The sequence below is a fragment of the Parus major genome, chromosome 21 (genome assembly GCF_001522545.3).
Source record: "Parus major isolate Abel chromosome 21, Parus_major1.1, whole genome shotgun sequence".
Lineage (NCBI taxonomy): Eukaryota > Metazoa > Chordata > Aves > Passeriformes > Paridae > Parus > Parus major.
In genome coordinates this window covers 2,188,623-2,211,797 of record NC_031789.1, presented here as the reverse complement: position 1 = coordinate 2,211,797, position 23,175 = coordinate 2,188,623, and the positions used below count along the sequence as shown (strand labels likewise).

Genomic DNA, 23,175 nt, shown 5'->3' with positions numbered 1-23,175 from the left:
AAAGACCCTGAAGATTGAGACCAATTGTTCCCCCACCACTGCCAAGACCACCACTAAACCACGTCCCCAAGTGCCACATCTACACGGCTTTTAAACCCTTTTAAACCCTTTTAAACCCACCACTACTCCAGACAGTCTGTGCTGGGGCTGGATGAGCCTTTCCACAGAGATTCTTACTGATGTCCAGCCTGAACCTCCCCTGCAACAACATGAGGCCAGTCCCTCTTGTCCTGTCCTTTGTTTGCTGGGAGCAGAACCTGACCCTCACACAACTGCATCCTCCTGCCAGGGAGTTGTGAAGAGCAAGAAGATCCCCTCAAGCCTTCTCTTCTCCAGGCTGAGTCCTCCCAGCTCCCTCAGCTGCTCCTTGTCCTCCAGACCCTTCCCCAATTCCATTCTCTTCTCTGGACATGCTCCAGCTCCATTTCCTTCTTGTAGTGAAGCACCCAGAACTGACCCCAGAGCTGGAGGTGCCTCAGCCCAGGTGTGTGGTCACTGCCCTGGTTCCACTGGCCACACTGCAGCTGGTACAGCCCACGTACCATTGGCCTCCTTGCCTATCCGGGCAGGGAAATGTGTCAGCCGGTGTGTGCCCAGGGCGGCAGCGAGATGAACGGGCAGGCCTTCCCTGAGGGCCGGGCTTCCCTGAGGGCCGGGCTGGCATTCCCTGAGGGCCGGGCTGGCATTCCCTGAGGGCCGGGCTGGCATTCCCTGAGAGCCGGGCCGGCCTTCCCTGGGAGCCGGGCTGGCATTCCCTGAGAGCCGGAGAGGCCTTCCCTGGGGGCCGGGCAGGGCTTCCCTGAGGGCCGGGCAGGGCTTCCCTGAGGGCCGGCCTTCCCCGGGAGCCGGGCAGCGCTCCGCCCTGCGGACCCCGAGCTGCCGCAGCAGGATGGAGCTCCGGACACCACGCGGATACCCCAGACACAGCGTGGACACAGTGCGGACACAGCTCCCGGCCATCCCGGCCAGCCTCAGCCCCGCGTTCCGCCCGGCCCCACAGCCCGCCCGGGCCCCTCTCGCCTTCCGCCGCCGCCTCCGCTTCCGCCGCCATTTCCGCTTCCTGCAGCGGCGCTCGTCATGTCGGCGCTGGCCGCGAATCCCAACAACCCCGTGGTTTTCTTCGATGTAACCATCGGCGGGCAGGTAGGGGTGCCCGGGGAGGGACTGCGGCGGTAGCTGGGGGTGTCGGAGCGCTGTGGGGAGAGAGTGATGTGGGGCAGTGAGGGAGTTGGAGCCTTGCGGGGCCGCGCCTGGAAGCGCTGGCAGGGGCGATGCCGGGGAGCGGGGCTGTGGGGTCACTGCGCCCGCCGGGGAGGGGAGCAGGAGGGGTCTGGAGGGACGGGGATCGATGGGGGTGAATGAGGAGACCGGGTTTGTGCGAGTGCCCGGGGTGTGTGTGTGTGTGAGAGGGGACCTGGCAGACTCACCTGGTCCCCGTCTCCTCAGGAGGTCGGCCGCATGAAGATCGAGCTGTTCGCCGATGTTGTACCCAAAACAGCAGAGAACTTCAGGTAACGAGCAGCTACCGTTCCTGCAGCTCAGCCTGGAGCTGCAAAGGCTTTCTGGTGCAGGAATGGCTTTTGGTGGCAAAACCAGTTGACACCCACCCCAAACTGCTTCACCTGCTTTGTGTGTCTGTTCTCAGAGATGCTGTGTGGTGTCCTGGTCTCTCAGGGGACACTGTCTGGATGGAAGGGGTCCTCTTCTGCTTTCTGTGAAGCCTCCTGATGTGCTCTGTGCATTTAGAACAGGCAGTGCCTTGTGCTGTGGTGGAGCTCTCCTGGCCACCCAATTCTGCCATCAACTGAGGGATGCACCATGTGAAATCCCACTTCCATCGGAGGGATGCACATACCGTGGTCTCTGTCAAACACAGAGCCTGCCCCACATTCACTGTCTCTTACAGCCTTGGTGATCACTCTCTGACCTCCTCAGCACAAAGAGCACAGAAAATGTTTGGAAATGACAGCGGGAAGGAGTTGCCATTTCCTATTCCTGTTTCTCTGGGAACATCTCTGGTACAATAAGGAAAATCCTGTGCACCAGTTGATGCAGCCCTCAGAATTCACATGCTCCTAACACTCTCCTCTCTTTTTGTTTGCCAGGCAGTTTTGTACAGGTGAATTCAGGTAAGTGGATTATAATGTTCTTTAAGTGTGCCACTGGAGAAACAGGGCTGGGTGATGTAGAAAGGGTTTGTCTTGAACTTTTTCATGTTATGCCAGTACAAAATGGAAGACAAGTCTGCTCTGAGGGAGTTGTGAGGGGTTGGGAGACTCAGAGAGATGACAGGTTTCCCTTTTGGATATGACTTATTTTGTGCCCAAGTGGCTTTAAAAAGCCCTGTCTGCAAAGCCCACCTGCTCATGGATCCTGTGAAGATGATGATGATGTGGGTGTTGCAGGGAACAGTCATTTCATGTGCAGAGCCCACTTGAGGCTTTTTTTTTGCCTCCAACAACAGCAGGAGCTGGGAGGCTGTGGCACTTGGTTGTGTTTCAAAGCAGCTACTAATGTATAGGGCAACCCTTTGGGACTCTGAATTGCTGGGAGAATTTTGTGTTGGGATATCCAGTAGGTTGCAGTAATTCTCCTTTTCACTTCCTTACAGGAAAGATGGTGTCCCTATAGGTTATAAAGGAAGCACTTTCCACAGGTAAATGATTTATTGTTGTTTAGACACTAAATAGTAGCCTGAGCCATATGGGGTTTTGTGACCTGCCTTGAGCTATTAGTGGTGTTGATTTGTGGATCATGGCTAATGAAGTTCTGTGGTTTTAGGGGATGTGGGGATTGTGTCCTCCCCACTGTGAGCAATCTCCTGTTTCTGCTGTGCCATGTCAGATATGACATCTGTCACCTAACCACTATCCCTGGTCAAAAGCAATGAGTCCTAAATGGCCTCATATCAACCACTAATTAATATTTGTTGTAGATTTAAGGCTGCAGCATTCATAGACTGTTAACTTCAGTTGCACAGCAAGGCAGAACCCCTTTTCACCTTACACTGAGCTTCTTGAGGCCTTTGGCCACTGAGAACTAAGTGTTGTTTTACTTCTTTAGGGTAATAAAGGATTTCATGATCCAAGGAGGTGACTTCGTAAATGTATGTATTCCTGTACTCTTTTTGTCCTTTTCCTCTATAGTATAACATGCTATTATTTCCAATGGTCTGTGCTGATTTTCAGGGCCTCTTTTTTGAGGTATCAAGCAGTAACTGGAGGTGTCCTCATGGCACTGCTGCTGTCTTACTGCAACAGGCAGTAAATCACTTGAAGACAAATCTGGAGCCTTGGGTGAACACAGATTCTTCCCAAAATATTTTCTACAATAGCCTGGCAATACGCTGGAAGCTTTCAAAACCTGAATTGTTTTTTCCCGTTTTCCTTCCCCTTTCTGTTGTCCTCCTCCAAACAAAATCCTCTGTGAATTTCAATTCACATTGTAGATAGACCCTAAGTACAGAACCCAGTCTGTGACATAAGAGGTCATTTAAATCAAAACTAGCCTTTTGTTACTAAATTGTCAGAATCTCAAAACAGAAAAGACTTTGCACCCACAGTGGTGGTCATGCTCTGACATGGGGATAAGCAGAATATGAGTAAGGCTGAAGGGCCACAGGATCTCTTCACTGGTCTAGGACTCAATAAAATTATTTTGTTTTTGGAAGTGTTTCAAAATATGAGGGAAGTGATAAAGCTTTTTTAATATAAAACTTGGTTGTATGAAAGTCTCTGAGAGAAATGACCACACAGCAGGTGGTTCAGCAACACCAGACTCTGGTGTAGTTGCTAATTGTGACACTGCTCAGATGTCCCAGTGTGCCATATTACTTCCACTGCATCTCAACAAGCTTCACAGATTGCTCCAGTATTTGGAATTTATATATTTATTACAAAGCCACTTGGGGAACAAGCACAGTCACACTGACCCCTGAGACAGGGTGTACGTTTCTGTCTCAGAGCCAACAGTTTAAGTAAACTACAGAGAGCAGCAGGAAAACAAACAAAGGCTGGGCAAGTAGAGCAAAAGATGTGGAGCTGCATGTGCCCATACTGCTGTGTCTTCTCCCTTTTCCCTTCCAAGTCCTGATGGGTCTGTACCAAGCGATCTGTAGCCTCCACTCCACTCTGGGAGGCTTGGACTTAAGCTTAACATCTGCATGGGCTTCTGCCAACATATGAATGGTGAACAATTAACTATGTAGTTAGAAACCAGTTGCTGTTCTTGTTCAGAAATGGAAGACTGAATGTGTTCACTGCTGGTGTGTGTAAATGGCAATACAACATCCATTTTGCCCTTTCCTCTTGCTTGGAGATTTTAAATTAATTTTTAAATTGAAATATTCCTTAGCAATTGCTACAGAACAAATGCTGTGGCTGACTGGGTACCTCTCTCGTGCAGGGAGATGGCACTGGAGTAGCCAGTATATATAGAGGTCCTTTTGCAGATGAAAACTTCAAGCTGAAACACTCTGCTCCTGGCCTGCTTTCTATGGTGAGTATGAAATAATGATATTACAGACTAAAAAGGTTTTGGTAATTTATCGTGCCCTTTTCTTAAATGTACAGGAGACTTGCTGGACAACAGAATCTCTGCTATTTGGTACAGGGTCTGCTTTGTAACTACTAGTCAAGCAGTTACTTATGGGTTAATGTTGAGTTACAAAATGGTCCTGATCCTGCAGCATCCTTTCTTTGCTGCCTGTTGGAGTGCTGGGACATGCTTGGTTTGATTGCTTTCAGAAGAGCTTAATTAAATTTTAGAGTTTTCATACAGCAGTGAGTTGTGTGAGTTGGTGGTGTTCTCTTCTTTCCTGATACTGTTATCAAACACTGACCTTGGCAAGGATGAAACAGAGAGATTTGGGAGTTCCAAAGCCACAGCAGTGTTACCATGGTATCTTTTAAAACAGACCTTCCTATTCAACATAGTAGGAGAAACTGCAACCATTGCACATTGTCTGGTAGGAACAATACCCTGACTTTTAGAATAGAAAGCAAATGGAGCCAGTGCTTCAGTGTTCTATCTACAACTTCTTCCCCACCTCTTTCAGCTGCTCTGCCCATAAAACCACTTGCTTAGACCATGTTATCATATGGGCTAGTTATTCCTTCATCTTGAAAACATGGCCCAAAAAGAGGTGTCATGGCACAGCTAAGTACCTGCTGTGGTGTGGGGTGAGAGAAGAGGTTCACTCCAGTATTGCCAGCTTTGTGTTAAAGTGGCATGGCTCTGAAGTCATCATACTGGGTCAAACCATGGATCCCAGCTGGATCTTTTTGAAACTGGCTAGCATTAACTAGCAAGCCAAAATGACCCTGTCCTTTGCAGTCTTGCAGCTGCAAAACTTGACCAGTTCACTCATCAGGACAGAAACTTGCTTTAGTAGCTCCTGGTTGTCAGTATCACAAGTGGCCTTCAGTGTTGCAGAGATGTTTTCTTAACAGAATGCAAAAGCTCTGGGTTTTGTACTTGGGTGTGAATAAAATTTCACATCTGCACCCCACGGTTCCTGTGAGCCCTGTGCCAATACAGTTGTTACTTTTTTCATCATGATCATTGAAAATTTTTAATTTTTATTCTGAGGAAACCTCCCAAAAAAACAGAAATCAGCTGGGTTTTTTTCTTGCCCTGGTTTCTGGCATTCAGTTTTCCTCAGGGTAATGCTGCAGCTAATAAATACTTGTCACCAAAAAGTTCAGCCTTTTTTCAGGGGCATGCTCTAGAGCCTGGACTTTGGCACAGTCTTGTATTGAACACACCTTTGTAGAAATATAATAAATAGCTGGTGACGTGGCTCTTGCACATTCTGCTGTGACCAGAGGTGGTGATATCCCAGATGCACAGATGTGCATCTTGTTTCCTTTGGTATGTGTAGCAGTAAGCTAGAAATAATAAAAATAAGTCTTGAGCAACACCTTTATGTATCTGGCCAATCTGAAATTGTACACTTGTATTTTGCCATTCTCAACCCCCAGGCAAACAGTGGTCCCAGTACCAACGGCTGCCAGTTCTTCATCACGTGCTCCAAGTGTGACTGGTTGGATGGGAAACATGTTGTATTTGGTGAGTACCTGCAGTACAAGTCCTGGAGTGGTAGCTCACAGACATCCCTGTGGGGCAGCTGTTAAAATAAATAGTGAGAATCAGAATCTTCTGAAATGGGAGAAACCCAGAGGGATCCTCAAGACTGACTTTGACCTTGCACAGGACACCCCAACAATCCCACTCTGTGCCTGAGGACAGTGTTGAAATTCTCCTGGAGCTCTGGCAGCCTTGGGGCTGTGATCATTCTCTGGGGTGCCTGTTCAGTGCCCAACCACCTCTGGGTGTGGACTGCTCATTCTTCCCTCCTCGCTTGTGCTGAGGGATCAGTGCAGCCTGATGCTGTGATGGATCACTGCTGAAATGAATCATTTTTTCACAGGTTAGCTTTAATCCAGATCAGTGTTCAGTGTACTGTTTTTGTACAAATCCTTGTGCCAGTGCAGAAGGCACAGATGAGTGGAATGATTCCTTTCTTCTCTACTATCAGAGAGGGCTGAGCTTTCAGCAGAGTTTTGGACAGAAATTCTGTGAAATCACATCTGCTAATTTGTGTTTACTGCTGGTTGAACTGTAGGAGTTCCAGGCCAGTCTTAAGCTGGTGGTTTCAAACCCCAAATTTCTGCACACACCACCCCTGTGATGAGAAAAGGCACTTAATCTGTGCTGAATGTGGAGAATGTTTGAAGAGGGATGTTTCCTTTATGATTTCAGAGATCAGTAACAAATCCTGAAGTGCCCAATAACATTGCACAGCACAGGGCTTTTCAGGAAGAACAAAAATGCATGTACCTGTGATGAGCTGGGGAGGGAACAAAGGTAAAAACCAGCCATATTAATGTGGATAAATTTTCTCATTCTAGGTAAAATTGTCGATGGGCTGTTGGTCATGAGAAAAATTGAAGTAAGTTTGAATATGGCTACATCCTTGTGAATGTCTGCATTGCAAAATCATGTACAGGATTAACTAGATGTCTTGGTTTGAAAAGACAGATGTCTGCTAAGGAAGGCAGGAACCTCCCTTGAAATGGAAGAATGGAATCCCTTCTCAAAATTATTATAATTAAATCAAGGGGCTCTCATGCAAAAATATTGGAATAGGAATAATAGTTCTTTACTAGGAAAATAAAAATAAAAACACACTAGTACAAAAACCCCCACTGACAGAATACAGCCTGCCAGCCTGTTGGTCAGGGTGTTGGTAGCAGTCCAAATAAATGGTGGCTGCAGTCCTCCTGGAGTGACAGATGAAGCAGTGATCCTGTAGAAGGGTGTAGTTTTCCTCTGAAGGTCCAGTGGTGGTGTAGATGGGTCCTGTTTCGCTCTGGGAATCCAGTGGAGAAAAGCTGCCTGTGGTGTTCTGAGTCTCTGATTATATCCAGGTAGGAATGCTTGGTTCCTCCCCCTGGGTGGAGCATCTCCCAGGGGATGATGGAATTTTATCAGTCCTGCAGTGAGACTCAATGGCCCATGAACAGCAGATTTGCCCCTGGAGGGAGGATGGGTCATGGGAGAGATAAAGAACACTGTCCCACTTGGTTTTAACATCCTTTTGGTTACATCTTGCATTGCAACCCAAGACAGTAGAGTTGTCCTGTTCCCTCCTGCTGTTTACAGGATACCAGGGAATACCAGTGTTGATAACTGGCATTATCAGTTGTCACCATTATAATGTAGCAGGAAATCTGTTGAAGCCCAGGCTGTCATATGAGTTGGCTTTGGAAATTTGCTAGGATCTTGTGACTGTGATAGTCTTTGAGCGGGGATTGCGTTCTTGGCTTTATTTGCTTTGCATTTGTTCAGGAGGCTGAATTAAAAAGTTGTTCCATCAGCAGCTCAGACAAGAGCGTAAAGCATCTCACTTCTTTGCCATTGCCTGGGATTATTCAGTGGATGCAAAATCATCAGTTCTGCTGATCCATGATCAGCATGTTTAATAAGAAAAATTAAACTAATCTCCTGATGGGCTTCCAGAAGCTGAAGATAAATACAATCCGGGTGATGATTGCTGCCAGCATCAGGCCTGGGTGTCATGGCAGGATAATGAGTAGATTTAACAAATAGCAGCAAGTTCTCTGAGACTGCCAGCATTGACTCCATGACACACTTGGGATAATGTGCATAAGGGGCTCTAGTCTAGGAAGCAGGGCAAGCACAGAGCTGTTGGGCTTTGAGAAAAGGTCTGGCAGGAGCTGTACAGTGTGGTATAATCTGCTGAAGGGTTGTGGTGAGCCTGCTTTGGGTATCAGTGCAGTAAGACCAAAGTAAAGAAAATTAGAGGTTCAGAGAACAGCTGAGTCCTGCACATCAGGAGGTTCAGAATGAGAGTTGCTTTGCCACTTCTCTTTCCTTTCTGTATGAACACAAGTTTGTTTTACTTGTGGCAGCTGCTTTTAGTATAAAAGCTGGAGCAGTCTCAAGTATCTCCATGAGGATCTCTCCAGCTTTTGCTCTCTTCCTTCCATCCAGTTCAAAGGACCAGCCTCTGGTCTGTGTCCCAAACCTCTGCTTACAGAATTCACCAGCTTATGGTTGGGCCTGTTGCCAAGTGTGTAATGGTGCTTTTCTGCTCCTCAGAGCTGTGTCTGGAATTCCCTGTTCCTCATGTTACAGAGATATCTCTTAGCCACTCTTCCAGTACCTGTCACTGCCTGGGTTTGCTTTTATAAGTTTTAATGTTCTGTATTTGTTTGTCCCCAGAATGTGCCTACGGGTCCCAATAACAAACCCAAGTTGCCAGTTGTGATCTCTCAGTGTGGGGAAATGTGAAGCAATGACAGAGCAATGTGGTAAGTCTCAGTCTTCACAGGCACAGTGCCATGAACTCTGTGCTGCTCTGCTCCTTACTTTTCTCTTGACTTATATTCACATTCCTTTGAACCTGCAGAGAGCTGTCTCAGCTCAGTGAAACACCAGAAAGTGCTTCTCTAACATCATTCATTTTTTGCCAGCTGAAGTCCCAGAACTGGCTTCCCTCCAAGCTGCACTAACACCAGAGGCAGCACAGCAGGGAAAAGATTTTGCAGCTGCAGTCAAGGGGAAGATGGGTTTGTGGGAGCTTTTTCTTGGATTGGGTTAGGCTGCCTTGAAGCCTGGATTCTAGAAAGTGGATGAAAGGAAATTGCAGCAGTAATCCATCTGGCATTACCCAGGCAGTCTAGTTGGTGGGAGGCCTCACTTTGACCTGCAGGTGGAGAACTTTCCAACAGCTACAAAAAGCAGAGTGTCCATGGGTGGGACAGGCAGGGATCAAAAAAAGGAGAGGAGAAAGAGAGGACTTGAGCCTTCTTGCTCAGCACAGCTGTAGGACCAACACCACTGAAGGACCAAGGAATTACCATCTTACATAGTCTTACCTTAACTTGAAAAAAGTACCACTGTCCTTACCTGAAGGGAGATGTTTCCACTATTTACTGTTATTCAGGCTTCATTTTGGTTAAACCAATAGTCTCAGGCTAATACACAGTATTCTGTCTCCATTTGTCTGCTCACTTTACTGTAAAAAACATAGGTATTTAAACAAATCTGTCTAGATTTTTTGGGCTGCAACTTGTCAAAAATCTGCTGTATTAGCCTTTTGGTTGCTGATTTTTTCCAAATTTCAGGGGGCAGTTCTGTCAAAGGCACATAACCAAAATTGTTGACCTTCCATTAAATGATATCCAAAGGCAACTGGAATTGCCCATAATGTTCTCTGTTTTGTAATAAAGTCTTAGAGACCTGCAGCACTTCAGACCCTTGGGACTTCTTGCTATTTGATGAAGTGACAACATGGAATGGAATCATTCTTCCATTCCCCTGGTACTTCTGGTGCCATGTCCAGGCTTTTGAAAAAAGCCTGCTAGCAAAGCTGTCCCTTTTCTTGCAGAGCTGTCCTGAAGGGTTGTGTCCCCTTTAGGGTTGTCCTCAGGCCCAGACTTCTTTATAATTTTAGTTTGGAGTACAGGATTTCTGGCCAATGCCCAGCTTGAGCCTGGAAGCTTTTCATTCATAGGTACCATGCTTATTTCCCAGCCAGGTCTTAGGAACAGCCTTGCTGCACCCTCATGTCTCTCATCTGACTGGGGAAGAGAACGGTTTTGCATTGCTTGATGTCAGACAGCCACATCAGCTACTTGTCAAGATCCTTGAAAATCAGCTGGGAGAAACAAGCACTGTTGCTTTTAACTTCACAAGTAGATGCAGTTGCCTGGCAGGCAGACCCAGGAGGACTCCCAAGTTCTGTGCATGATGAGAGCTGGTGTGTGTAGCAACTGGCATGCATTTAAAATTGCTGTGTGGCCCCTGGCTGTTGTAGGATCTGTTGGGAATGGCTGTCCAGCATTTCAGACTTGTTTCTTCTTCCTTTCAGTGTTCCTTTACCGGTGATTAGACCTGTGCTGGCTCCGTGCAATTCCAATTCCAGCCAGCTCACCCACTGCCCCAGACTTCTCCACAGGCCAGATCCATGCTCTTGAAGTTCTCCTGAAATTATTTACTAATGGGCATCTCTTTTTTTTTCCTTTTTTTTTTTGTTTTACATTTTGAAATGTAAATAAAGAATTTTTTTAAACATGTGCAGTGCATGTCAATTAACATTTGTTAGAATGGATTCTTCTCCAGGTGAGAAGGGCTGTGTAACATCTTCAGCAACATTCATTATCCCTGGCTGGTTCAGTCAGGAACATTTACTGCATGGTATTGAGAGAAAGTAGGGGTGAAAGGAGGTAACTACAACTCCCTGGCTGGCAGAAAGGTTCTTGGTATCTTGGCAATCTCTAGAACCTTTGTGTGCACAGCCTTACTGAGGCAGGAGAAATTGATATAGCACAGATTCCATCATGGTGAGTGCTGGGCTCAGAGGAGAGTTCTGATGTAAATAAATGTCTTTCAGCCTTCCCCTAGCACCAGGTAGCACCAGGCCATGGAGCTGTTACATGCCAAGTGTTGGAGGAGGAGTTCACCTGGGTACTTACAGGGGTGTTGGAGCACGCCTGTCTGTCACCTGGGAAACACAGAATGGTGATGCTATAGGAATGAAATTGGGGCTGCTTGTCCTGTGTAGTGAGGAGAGCGCAGCTGAGGCTGCCTTTCTTCTCCCAGAACAGAGCTGGGAGCTCACCCACCTGGCAGGGGACAGGGCTGGGTTCCAGCAGGAGCTTCTCATCCAGCTGTTTAAAGGTAAAGGACCTGTTTAAAGTTAGAGTCTGTTCTATCACAAGCAGGTATGGAGAGATCCCATCCCTCCCTGGGCCAGCAGCTGTAGGGTGCACTCTGCCTGAGCTGGGCCAGCACTGACATGCTGGAAGAAGCTCCCACAGGCTTGGCTGTGCTCTTTTTTCTTTCTCATGGCTCTTTGAAATCCTGGCAGCAGGCTCTGGCAGTCAGCATTCCTATGTCCCCATTCCTGGGATTGCACAGCAGCTGAGGACACTTCTCTCCAGCCTGAGGCATGTCACTTTGTACCTGCAGAACATCAGGTGATAAAAGAAGCACAGACACCCCAATCCTTTCTTCCCCAGCCCCACAAATGCTTTGCAGAGGGCTTTTCCTGTGAGGGGAAGGTTGAAGATTCTCAACAGGCTGGCTCAGGTGCCTCAGGGAGCTATACCTGGCAGTGCTGTGCTGAGGTTTGCACTTCTGGCTGCTGGTACCTAAATTCACCATTTTTTCACCAGGGAAACTGGTTTATTTCTGGTCCAGGCTTAGCAGCACTTTTCCAGCCTGATGTATTTATGTCACTGCCATCAGCTGGTCTCAGTTCCTGCATACAGGGGTCACAGAGCTTCCCCAGATTAATTAGGAGTGGCAAATACATTACAACCTCTTTGCTGTTACAATGGCTAATTACATCCCATTATATTTCCATTCAACATGGAATGTGCAGGGTTCCAGCTTTCCAGCTTGTGTGCCTTGTTCCTTCCCTGCTGGCTGAAAGTCTTCCCAAAGACCACATTTTTGGTTGAATTCCCCCGTGATGACATCACCCTTGTGTTGTATGTAGCAAATCTTAGAATGTCCTCCTGTAGAGGAGATGATGGAGCTCTTCTCAGCTCCAGCATCTTCCTCCAGCTGTGGATGCTGCAGCTAGAGATGGTGTTTCTGGTGACCTGTGCATTTTCCTGAGGGTCTGAGCTGCCTCTGGACCCCACAGTGTTACCCCCTAAAAACATTCTTGGGGCCCACAGTTTCAGCTGTTGGCTGTTGACATCCCCACAGATTTTCTCCCAGAGCTGAAGTTTTCTCCACCATTTTCTCCCTCATGGGCCTGGTGTATTCCAAAACTCCCATTCTATTGTAAGATTATTTTTCAGGTGACTCACTAAGCAGCATCCAATTTTGACATCATTCTAGCTTCTTTATCCAGGTCATCATCCTGGTGCAGATCCTTTTGGGATTGTGTTATTGTTTTCAAGCCCTTCCCTTCTTTAACTGAGCTGAAGATCAGGTGGAAGACTTCCCAAGAGAGCTGGATGAGACCAGTGTTCTATGGATTGATGTGTTGGGTTGACCTTGGCCTCACTGGAGTCTCTCACCTGGCCAGGGTGGAATGTGGGGATGGTGAACTGGACAGTGATTTGTGTGCGGTGCTGAAAGGGCTGATCCCAACGGGATTTTTGGTTGTAAAAATGGTGGGGTGGTGGGTCACCTCCCAGAGACCTTCTGCGCGGTTGCTGATGATTTTTCCCTCCTCTTATATCAGATGAATGACATAGCCAAGGCAGGGTTAGGGATCTATGACCACCAACCACATTTTTCAAGTGTCTAAGGAAAATTAACTTGTTGGACAAGGACAGGGTTTTCCTCTGGACCTTCCCTCTGGGGAATCCAGCAAGAAATGCTGGATATCTCCAGACCACTGTAAGTTGAAGACATAAGGGCAAGGAGGCAAAGAGGAGCTGGGAGATGGTGCTTGGAGAACGGCTCCAGCAGGGTGAAGGACCCAGCAGTGCTGCTTTCCCGGCAGCCTGGGTGGGTAGAACGGCTCAGGGTGAGGAGCATCCCCCTCCCCACCGGGAACGATGGGATGCTTATGGAAAAGCTGATTCCCCGCGGATCAGCTCAGTGCTGTAGCTCCACGTCCGTACGTGGATTAGGGAGCTCTGACACGGCTCCATTATTTCCCGTTGCTACTTAACGCTCCCGGGCGCTTTGTGGCCGTCAGTAACGGGAGCGGGCAGCGCTGTGCCCGGCGAGCGGCGGCGCTCGGGGCCGGCACGGCACAGCGGCCACCGCCACATGGTCGCGCGCACTTCCCCGATCGTGCCCGTTGGGGGCGGGAGCACCGGCCGGAACGGCCAATCAGGGGCGGGGGCGGGGACTCCGGCCCGGCCGGTGAGAAAAGCTGGCTTGGCAGCCACGGGCGGAGCAGCCAATGGGCGCGAGCGCTTGAGGAAAGGCAGGTGCGACAGCCAATAGGATTTGGGCGGGGGGCGGTGCCGGCTTGGGGACAGACCAATGGGGTCGCTCTCCGTTTAACGGGCGGGCCGGGTGGCGAATTGCGGCGCGAGCGGGCGGGGCGCGCGGGGTGGCTAGCCGGTGCGCGCCGCCATTGTGGCCAGTTCGATCGGTATCGGGAGCGGAGAGCGGAGCTCAGCGAGCCCGGAGCAGGGAGCAGCCCCCCCACGGCCGGCCTCAGTCACCATCACACCGCGGGAGGCGGCGCAAACAGCAGTCACCACCACCGTCCGCACCGAACAGCCGCCGCCATGAGCAGCGAGGCCGAGACCCAGCCGCCCGCCGCCCCCGTCCCCGCGGCGGCCCCCGCCGCCCCCGCCGACTCTAAGCCAAACGGCGGGACCGGGAACGGGGGCAGCGGCCTGGCCTCGGCGGCGCCTCCCGCTGGCGGGGACAAGAAGGTCATCGGTGAGGGCAGCCTGGGGTCCCCGGGGTCCCGGGGTGGGCGGGAAGCCCCGATCCCCTGCCCCTCCCCCGCCATGGCTGAGGGTGGCGCGCGCTCCCTTCCCCCCCCTCCCCATTCCCCCACTCGAGGGGCGGCGCGCGCCCCCTGCCCGCCCCCGGCGCGTGCCCCCGCTCGCTGGCGCGCGCCGCGGCCGTTAGCCGCCCCCCTCCGCCGCCCCTCCCCGCGCGCCGCCGGCCCCGCGTGCCGGGTGGGGGCGGGGCGGCGCAAGATGTCCGCCACGCGGGGCCTTTGTGCGCGCGCCCCGCCACGTGCCCCTGACGCGCCGCTCCCTCCCCTCCTTCCCTTCCCTTCCCCTCTGCCCCCCCCTTCCCGCAGCAACGAAGGTTTTGGGAACAGTGAAATGGTTCAACGTGAGGAACGGTTACGGCTTCATCAACAGGTGAGAGCGCCCGGACGCGGCGGGCCTTGGCGCGGGGAGCCCGGGGAGGGGGCGCGGCGCTTGTGACAGGCGGGGCGGGGGGCGGCCGTGCCTTTGCCGCCTCTCGCCCCGCTCGGTAGAAGGAGCTGGTGAGATGCGCCTTTTCTCCACCCTGGGGTTTCTGACCCGCTCGGGGTTTGGCCTGGTTGGCTTTTGGGTCCGTTAACCTGGGCAAGAGCCGCGCTCTCGAAGCGAGTGTATTGCCACGGTGATGTGCCTTACGTTATGGTCCTTTCTTTTATGGTGTTTTGGGGCTTTTTTTCCCCTCTTAAGGATATAAAAGTATACTGGCTGTTAGCACACAGACTATTTGTTCAAACTCCTGCGTGAAGTTCAGTCAATGCAGACAAAAATTGCTTTGAGCACCTGGTAGTTCATACATGCTCTAATGAGGACACTCTCAACATGGTTGGAAAATGATCTAAAGGAGCATAATTCACACGGTGTGGTGCCACACTGAAATGTATGGATGGGTTATGTGAAACAAGTGCCTAGAAGGTTCCTTTTATGACAGTAGTTGGTGTGAAAAAATTGAACGCTTTGGGAGTTGTGTAAATGCATAAAGTAGGCCTGTCAGGGAGAGGGAGTGCTCTGTGAACAAGTTTTTAATAAATGGGTAATTCTTGGCCCCACTGATAGGGGAGGCCTCCCTGGAGTGTTGCCAGAGCTGTTTCCTTTAATTCGTGGTACTTATATTCCCCAGTCTCAGAATGTGGCTAAAAACTGAGGAATTCCCCCTTTAGGGCAGCAAGCTTAGTGTTGTTATTGGACCTTGTGTTTATGTTTGGTTTAAACACTGCCTTTTTGAACTGCCTGCTCCTTTATGAACTAGTCTGAATTATGTGTCAAGCTCCTGAATTGGTTTTGTGTGTGCAGCTTTCCAAACTTGCCTCCCAGTCTGCCCAGTTTGCATTGTTCACACTGTGCTTCAGCTCCCAGTGTTGTGTAGTCACCAGTGCCGGGAGCTGTCGTGTCTCTGGCCTTGGAAACGCCTCCCAAGTCCCAGCCACAAACCCCACCTCGAGGGAAGGCTTTTCCTGTTCCCTCAGTAGTGAAAATGTTCTGTGATGTCAGTCAAGCAAGGAAGCAGCAGCAGCTAGTTGAGACATCCGAGTAGCTTCCCCAGTCATTACTTTGGCAGCTGTTTAATCCCTGAGGTTGCCATTTGTAATGAGAAACGCAGCATGATCTCGTATTATCAAGAGATTAGAGCCTGGTAACTGAAGGGGAGGACATTTCCTCAGCTCTGGAATCTTTGCCTGGCTGCAGGGAAGCTGTGCTGGGAGCTCCTGGCCTTGCATGGCTCTGCTTTAGCCATGTCTGCTTTCAGATAAAATGTGCCTTTGGAACTGAAATGAGCTTTGATGTGTGTGCATGCTCACTTCAGGTATTTTCTGTGTGTTTTTAATGTTAGAAGTGTGATTCTCTTCCAAAATAGGAAGGAGTTTGAATTCTGGGTCTTTGATAGCTGTTTCTCATGTTTGCCAAAATAAAAAGTAGATGTGCAAAAACTGCTGGCTTGGTCTGTACCATCACTGGAGCTGCACTGTCTGGCATGGTCTTTGGTGCCCTGCTGAACTTGGCATCTTTGTCTGTCTGCTTTTCTGTTTCCCTTTTTCTAATATATTTTTGTGGATAAAAGGCATGAATAGAAGAGTTTTGCATAGTGAAAAGATCAGCTAAATTATCTGTTCAGCCATCAGAATGGGTGTATCTCTTGTAGCCTTCCAAATTTTCTTTGAAAAAGTGATGGTCCTGCTGTTCCATCATCCACATGACAGCGTGCTTGCTGGAAAACAGCATTGGGAGTGGAGTGGCCAGTGGTGTGAGGCTGTAAAATGCCCTGGTGTGTTTTTCACTTGACTTATTGAGCTCTGTGTGACCCAGTCAGTTGTCAGCCCAAAACTCCAATGTCCTCTTGAATGGAAAGCACTTTGCAAAAGGATGTTATAAACAAGTATCTGGTCTGGTTGTCCAAAATTCAGCTTGAGCAAAAGTACAAGGTGTCCACTCTTGTGGATTAGTACTTCCTACCACTGTTTTTCAGGTGAGGATGAGGAAAGGTGCTCAGCATTTTTACTAGAAACATATTAGTATGCTCTTGTGAAGGTTTTCAGCATTTTGGACATTGTGTTTTGAAGAAGAGTCTTTCAGCTTTGGCTTTGCGAGGGCTTCTGGGTGCTGCATCGTGGGGCTTTGGAGATGAGATCAGAATGGCTCTGCTCTGCTGCCTTTTGGCTGCCTTTTCCCAGTAACCTTTGAATTTGTAGGCATCAATTTCAAGAGGAAACAAGGAGACTTATTTTTACTGGTGATGCCTGACAGAATAGCTGTAGCTTGGATGGAGTTTCTGGAAGAAGTTTAATTGTCAATTCTCACTTTTTAAAGCTGGGGTGAGGAGCACCTGGCTTTATCTTACTAAAACCAATCCAAGTATTCTGTTACTACTAGCTATGAGCACTCCAGTTCAGAGCATGTTTTCACACAAGTCTACTTATGCCTTTAACCAGTCATTCTGGGAAATCAAAGCCACTTTGGTGTTGATTCAAACTGTTCATGTAGTAATGAAACTTCACACTGTGGTGAGGGTGGGTTGGTGAGATGGGAGCTGGGATGTCAGTGCTTCAGGAGTGGGAGAGATGGCTTGTGCAGCTCCAACCAGCACTAGGGTGACTCTGTTGTACAGAGCAGAACAGAAACTTGTCACTGAAGATGGTACTGAGCTGTGGTTGTTTGTGCTCATGGCAATTGTGGAAGCTCTGCCAGGGTCATGCTGAAGGATGGCTGCTCTTGGGTCCTTATAGATACAAACCTGAGCTGTTTTCTGTTTCTTGAGAGGGGAGACCAGGGCTTGGCTGACTGTGCTGCCTTCAGGGGCAGCTGGTGTTGCTGTTCCTCAGGTGAGTGAAACATTGAGGGGAGGGAAGTGAGGCTCCAGTGGCAAAGGCAGAGCTGCTTCCAAAAGCTGGCAGTCTCCCACAGAGCACTGCTGGGAAGGAGTCAGTGGTCACTGTCAGGTGTTCAGACATCTCCATTGATGGCATGTGAAGGATGAAGGGGTGTGCAGCAGTGAGGAGGAGAGTGCCTTACTCAACCTTCAGCACGTGCTTTGCACTTGGTGTAAGCTGCCTGCTGATCTCTTTCCTACATGCAGTAAGCTGATAGGAAAGTTGTTAGTTGAGAGCAGGTTGAGGAGTAATGCTCAAAGCCTGTTATGATAGATCTGCATAACAACTGAATTTTTAATTCACTGTGCATTTTATTCACAATTTTAAATTTCCTGTTATCTTGCAGGAATGACACCAAGGAAGATGTGTTTGTCCATCAGGTAAGATTTCCTTGAAACTAAAACATACTCCCTCTCAGAACCTGACTGTGCCTGACCCATTTAAGTAGGGCTGAAGTTGTGGAAGAGCCTTACAAACAACTTTTTCTTGGTTGCATTGCAAGTAGAGCCTGCTTGCACTTTGGGGTTTTGCACATTGGCTGAGTGGGCTGATGGTGTACAGTGATGAGAACTGAATTGCACTGGCTGCCAGCATAGGTTTGGGGATATCTGCTTGGAGTCCAGTCAACTTGTGGATTCATACAGTGGTTAAATAAGCCACTGGAAATAAAGTTAAATTAAAAGCTTGCAGCAGGGAGAGAAATTATTTAAACTGAGGGATGAAGTGCCAGTGAAGCTCTTTTTTTCATAGGCAAAATTATAGATTTTATTGCTCTAAGATTTCAATGAAAGTCTACAAACATTTTAGTAGGGGCCTTTCAATTTAACTGATATGTATCCTTAGATAGAATGTTTGGCAAACAGGAAAATAGCCTCTGGAAAATAGCCCAAGACTGCACACCACACCTGTGTCTTGCTTCATATGGAGCAGGTTTGCCTTAGTTTTGTTTGTCTGAATTGCACATTTGTGATCAGCAATTTGCTTTTAGCCCTTTCTGGCCCAAGATCTTGTTAGTAAGCAGCCCACAAATAATTCCTGGTGGAGCCTGGTTTACTTCTGGCATTTAGGAGTCCTTGGGTCATTCTTTTATCTCAACTTAGGGATATCCTGCTGATGTTAACACAAAGGAAGGGAAAAGCAATGTCTGGGAAACGTTTTGTGTTTATCATCTCTCAGCTTCTTGCTTGTTCTTTGTGTGAATTACCAGCTTTTAGAGGCACTGGTTTGTGAGAGGTTATACATACCCTGAGGGGGAGCTTTCACACCCAATTGGCAAGTTAGGGTCACCTGTAAGTGATCTTGACTTACTGGTTGTGTTACAGGACTTGGCATGTAGCTACTATCTATGTTTCTGAAATAACACTTTGGTAATGGTTTTATTGTAATATTTTTACATAAATAAAACCAGTTACAGGGCTCTAATCTGAAAGAAATCAGGTTGAGAAGTTTTAGCTGTGTATGCTTTTCTTCTCCATCCCTGTTACATAGCTCAGGTATCACAAAAAGCTGTTGGACTGGCTGCTGTTGTCATAAGGCTTTCCTTAAAGTTACTGAGCCTTGAGGGTATGGTTTTCCATTGATTTTAGCACATTTAGGGGGCAAAAATCTAATCAAATTGTGTGGCAGGTATTTATGTTAAAGTTGTTATACTTTTATTGCCCTTCAGTTAAAGTGTTTGATAAGCAGAACATGGCTGAGCATGCTGTGTATTGAGTATTAACTTGTCTGTCAAAGATGTCATCCAGTACTGCAGAGCACTGAAACTTTGTTCTAGTGATGTTGTTTGACTGGTGGCCACTCATGCAGAGATTGTCTGGTGCTGACACCTGGAAAAAGCCAATCCTTACTGTGCAGTACACAGCTGGAGTAGATTTAGGATTAATTGATTAGTCCTGTAGAAACTATAGAGTTGGAAGCCTTGGAGGAGGAGATCTCTTGATACCTGGCCATTTTTATGTTTACAGAGTATGGAACACAGAAGCTGCTGTGTCCTGTGGTGTGTGGGAAATAATGAAGGGCTGGAAATCCAAGAGGGTGATTGGAAAGGCTGATATATTGGTGTATAGGCTTCAGAGGAATGTATAACTACCATAGTGATGTTGAATCTTAAACTCTGATTAGGAATCCTTTAGCCAGTGTGTGGTGTGGGAGTTTTCCTCTTTGTTTTCAAACTGCCTTTTTAGCCAGCAGACAGCATGCTGACAGGTGCTTCCAGTTAATGGTAAAGCTGTTGCACATTTCAAATAGTCCAGAGCATAATACCAGGTACATTTTATGACTTCCTGGATTTTCCCAATAATTCAGTTGCTTTTTCAGGAGTACATGTCTTTCTCCTAAGATAAAAAATTTGAGTATTTAGTAATCTTAAAAGAAATAAAAAGTCTTCCTTTGTATTCTTACACTGTGCCTGCACTGTTGTGTTGTTAGACTGCCATAAAGAAGAATAACCCCAGGAAGTACCTCCGCAGCGTAGGAGATGGAGAGACCGTGGAGTTTGATGTGGTTGAGGGAGAAAAGGTAAACACATGTCTCAGGTATCAGAGCACACGTGGAAAACTCAGATTGCAGGCTTTGCTGTGATGCCTGTGGTTCGAGTTGATGCCTCATGACATCCAAGGAGGTGAATGGTTTTTCATTTCTTCACAATGTGGATGTAAATCATTGCTCAGCACTAGACTGTTCCACTGCAGCTGGTGGGATGTTTTGGTGATGTTTCCCTAACACTGTTTCCACTCTTTAGGGCGCGGAGGCAGCCAATGTCACAGGACCTGGTGGAGTTCCAGTGCAGGGCAGTAAATACGCAGCAGATCGTAACCATTACAGACGATATCCACGTCGTAGGGGTCCTCCACGCAACTACCAGCAAAACTACCAGAACAGTGAGAGTGGGGAAAAGAATGAAGGAGCAGAGAACATACCAGAAGGTCAAGCCCAGCAACGCCGTCCCTATCGCAGGCGGCGGTACCCACCTTACTACATGCGTAGGCCCTACGGGCGTCGTCCACAATATACCAACCCTCCCGTGCAGGGAGAGATAGTGGAGGTAATGTTTGCCTGACAAATGATGCTAAATGGGCTTGGTTGCTTTGCAGCAGGGTGATGGAATGTGCCTTTTGGCACTTGTTGTGTCAAAATCAACACTCCAGATGATTTTGGTAAGGTTTAGCAGTAATGTGAAATGAAGTAGCTGAAGGTGTCCTTGTTGCAGCTCGTAAAAAGCGGAGTGTTGCAATTTGGGTGATTAATTGGAGGATTCTCCATCGTGTGCACACCTGTTCCCTAAAACTGCTGTTCACCTTGACTGAGCTGACAGCCTTCCAGCTCCTCTGTCACAGCCTGACAAGCTGTGGAATTAGCTCATTTCTGGTTGGGGCTGAGGGTGTCTGTGGCCTGGTGTCTTGCAGGGTGCTGACAACCAGGGTGCAGGAGACGGCAGACCAGTCAGGCAAAACATGTACCGGGGTTACAGACCAAGATTTCGCAGGTATGCTGCACATCAGCTGCTGCTCTTAGCCTTGTCCAGCGGCACAGCCGGGACACGGCGATGCTCAGGTGCTGCATGGTTAAAGCCTAGCTTGACTTTCAGGGGTCCTCCTCGTCAAAGACAGCCTAGAGAGGACGGAAATGAAGAAGATAAAGAGAACCAAGGGGATGAAACCCAAAGTCAGCAGCCACCTCAACGTCGGTACCGCCGTAATTTCAACTACCGACGCAGACGCCCAGAGAACCCTAAACCACAAGATGGCAAAGAGACGAAGACAGCCGAACCACCAGCTGAGAACACGTCCGCTCCCGAGGCTGAGCAGGGCGGGGCTGAGTAAATACCGGCTTAACATCTCTACCATCATCCGGGTGCGTGAGCTTGGGGATGCCTTCTGCTGACTTTCTTTTCATGCTTTTAATTTGTGCCTTAGAAGGTTGGGATTCTTCTTGCTCATGTGTGCTGTAACTGATCTGTGTGTCTGCAGAGCTCTGTGAGGCTTTGTTGACTAATTGGGAGGTCTTAGTTACAAGCTTGAATTGTTATTGATGGAATACTGCTACACTTTAAATCTTGGCTGTGTGTGGTAGTTCGGGTGTGCAGCAGTCTCTGCTCACCCAGAAATTCAAGCAGTGCTGGTGTAAAGACTTGAAAGTAGTCAGGAGAAGCATGTGCTAGGATTTATCCAGCTGAGTCCCTACTGGGAGGTGGATGGCATTGAGATCTCAGCATCCATTTCTACAAAGGTGATGTGGAATTAGCAGGGGTGTCTCAGGAGCAACTTTTTATCTAATCAAAGTGCTGGAAATAACGGTGGAAATGGTGCTTTTGTCAGAGCTGTGGGAGCTGTCACAGTGCTGAGGTGTGGATTTGGGAGGGTTGTGTGCAGGGCAGGGGCCAAAGGCTGGGTTAGGCAAAGGAACCTGGCTGCAATTTAAGCTTGTTTGGTGCTGACTCCTGAGGGACAGTTCTGCTAATTTAGGAATGTTTTCATTGCCAGGACTTTACCTGTTGTGCATTTCTTGTCACCCGTGTGTGTGTGTGTCCCATTCCTTTTGTCACTTGCTCCTTGCTCATTGGCTGGAGGGCAGGAAAGTGAAGAGGCATTTAGGCTGTAGTGGGAGCAGACTGAGTGTTCACATTGATGGGATGGACAGGGGCTGGAGGAGTGGGGCTGGGAGAAAAGCTCAGTGTTGGCAGCAGCTGCAGCCTCCCCAAACTGTGGGAGCTTGGGGACTTGCTCTGCATGGGGCTCCACATGCAGATGGATCATTCATCACTGCCCAGGCTGTGCTGCAGTGATCTCTGTGCACTTCTGGTGAACATTTGTTGTATCCTGGTATTCATCTTTGTGGTCAACACCTCCTGGATGAATTCTTAAAAATATGAGCTTCAAAAGGATGCCACAATGGCACCTTGGTTCCTCTTGCTGTCTGGTAGCATTGGGGAATATTTGGTTTAGTTTCTGTGTTCTGAGCAGTGGCTGAATGTCAGCAGAGCCTGGTGGGAGCAGCCCTCTCCCCATGACCAAAGGTTCTGTTGGGTTTAAGCTGACTGAGAGCTTTCTTTGGAGTCCATGGCATTGCTCCTGTGGGAAGGTGGCTGGTGTGGTTGCAGGGGATGAGGGTTGTGAGCTTGTGACAGGCAGCTTAGGGTGAATTTTTGAGTTGCAGGTGTTGGTACACAAAGCACCCCTGTAACCCTTTGTCACCTGTCTGATCAGCCCTTTTTTTTTTTTTTTTTCCTTCTTTTTCAGTTTAGTCATCAAAGAAAAGACTTTAAGAAATGAAGAAGAAAACGAAATTCCAGCAATAAGAAATGAACAAAAGAATTGGAACTGAAGACCTTAAGTGCTTGCTTTTTGCTGTTGACCAGATTACTAGAACTATCTGCATTATCTATGCAGCATGGGGTTTTTATTATTTTTACCTAAAGAATTCTCTTTTTGGAAATGATAAACACGTTTTTTAAAAGCCTGTTTTTTCTCAATATACCTTTAAAAGTTTGTAAATTGTTTCATATCTGGTCACGTTGAGATTTTTAAGAACCTCATTTTTAATTTGTATGAAGTATACGCCTGATTTTTTCAAGTCAAACTGCAAGCATCTGTTAATAAAGGTCTTAAAGAGTTACCATGTGTGCTTAGGTGTTTTAAACCCACTTTTGTTTGAAAGGGATTTAAGTATTCATAGAAGGTTTGGTAAAAAATGTGATTGCTTTACTCTTTGGGCATACAAGGCTGGTGGGGTAAAATAGAAAAATGGAAATAAATGGAGATGCAGTTGAGTGACAGTGGAGAAGGATGGGCAGGCACAGAGGGATGGGTGCTAAGACCCAGTGTGTTTCCAGGAGCTGTTTGCTGGAGCAGCTTGGCTGT

At 48.1% G+C, this 23,175-nt stretch overlaps 2 protein-coding genes across 5 annotated transcripts; both read left to right on the top strand.

Moving 5' to 3' along the window:
* The first annotated feature begins 1,034 nt into the window (after window positions 1-1,034).
* Window positions 1,035-10,602, top strand: PPIH (peptidylprolyl isomerase H). Its single transcript, XM_015648467.2, has 10 exons — window positions 1,035-1,143; window positions 1,447-1,511; window positions 2,106-2,129; window positions 2,612-2,656; window positions 3,064-3,106; window positions 4,405-4,497; window positions 5,982-6,069; window positions 6,912-6,952; window positions 8,749-8,837; window positions 10,400-10,602. The coding sequence occupies exons 1-9, from the start codon at window positions 1,078-1,080 to the stop codon at window positions 8,815-8,817; spliced, it is 534 nt and encodes a 177-aa protein (XP_015503953.1). The 5' UTR covers window positions 1,035-1,077; the 3' UTR covers window positions 8,818-8,837; window positions 10,400-10,602.
* Window positions 10,603-13,561: 2,959 nt separating this feature from the next.
* On the top strand, window positions 13,562-22,930 carry YBX1 (Y-box binding protein 1). 4 transcript variants are annotated; one of them, XM_015648436.1, is made up of 8 exons: window positions 13,562-13,893; window positions 14,267-14,330; window positions 17,664-17,697; window positions 19,745-19,834; window positions 20,058-20,360; window positions 20,722-20,801; window positions 20,904-21,169; window positions 22,560-22,930. In XM_015648436.1, the coding sequence occupies exons 1-7, from the start codon at window positions 13,737-13,739 to the stop codon at window positions 21,136-21,138; spliced, it is 963 nt and encodes a 320-aa protein (XP_015503922.1). In that variant the 5' UTR covers window positions 13,562-13,736; the 3' UTR covers window positions 21,139-21,169; window positions 22,560-22,930. The 4 variants fall into 4 exon arrangements, with proteins under 4 accessions (XP_015503922.1, XP_015503921.1, XP_015503920.1 ...); XM_015648435.1 differs by having other exon boundaries at window positions 22,555-22,930; XM_015648434.1 differs by having other exon boundaries at window positions 20,892-21,169.
* Window positions 22,931-23,175: the final 245 nt, after the last annotated feature.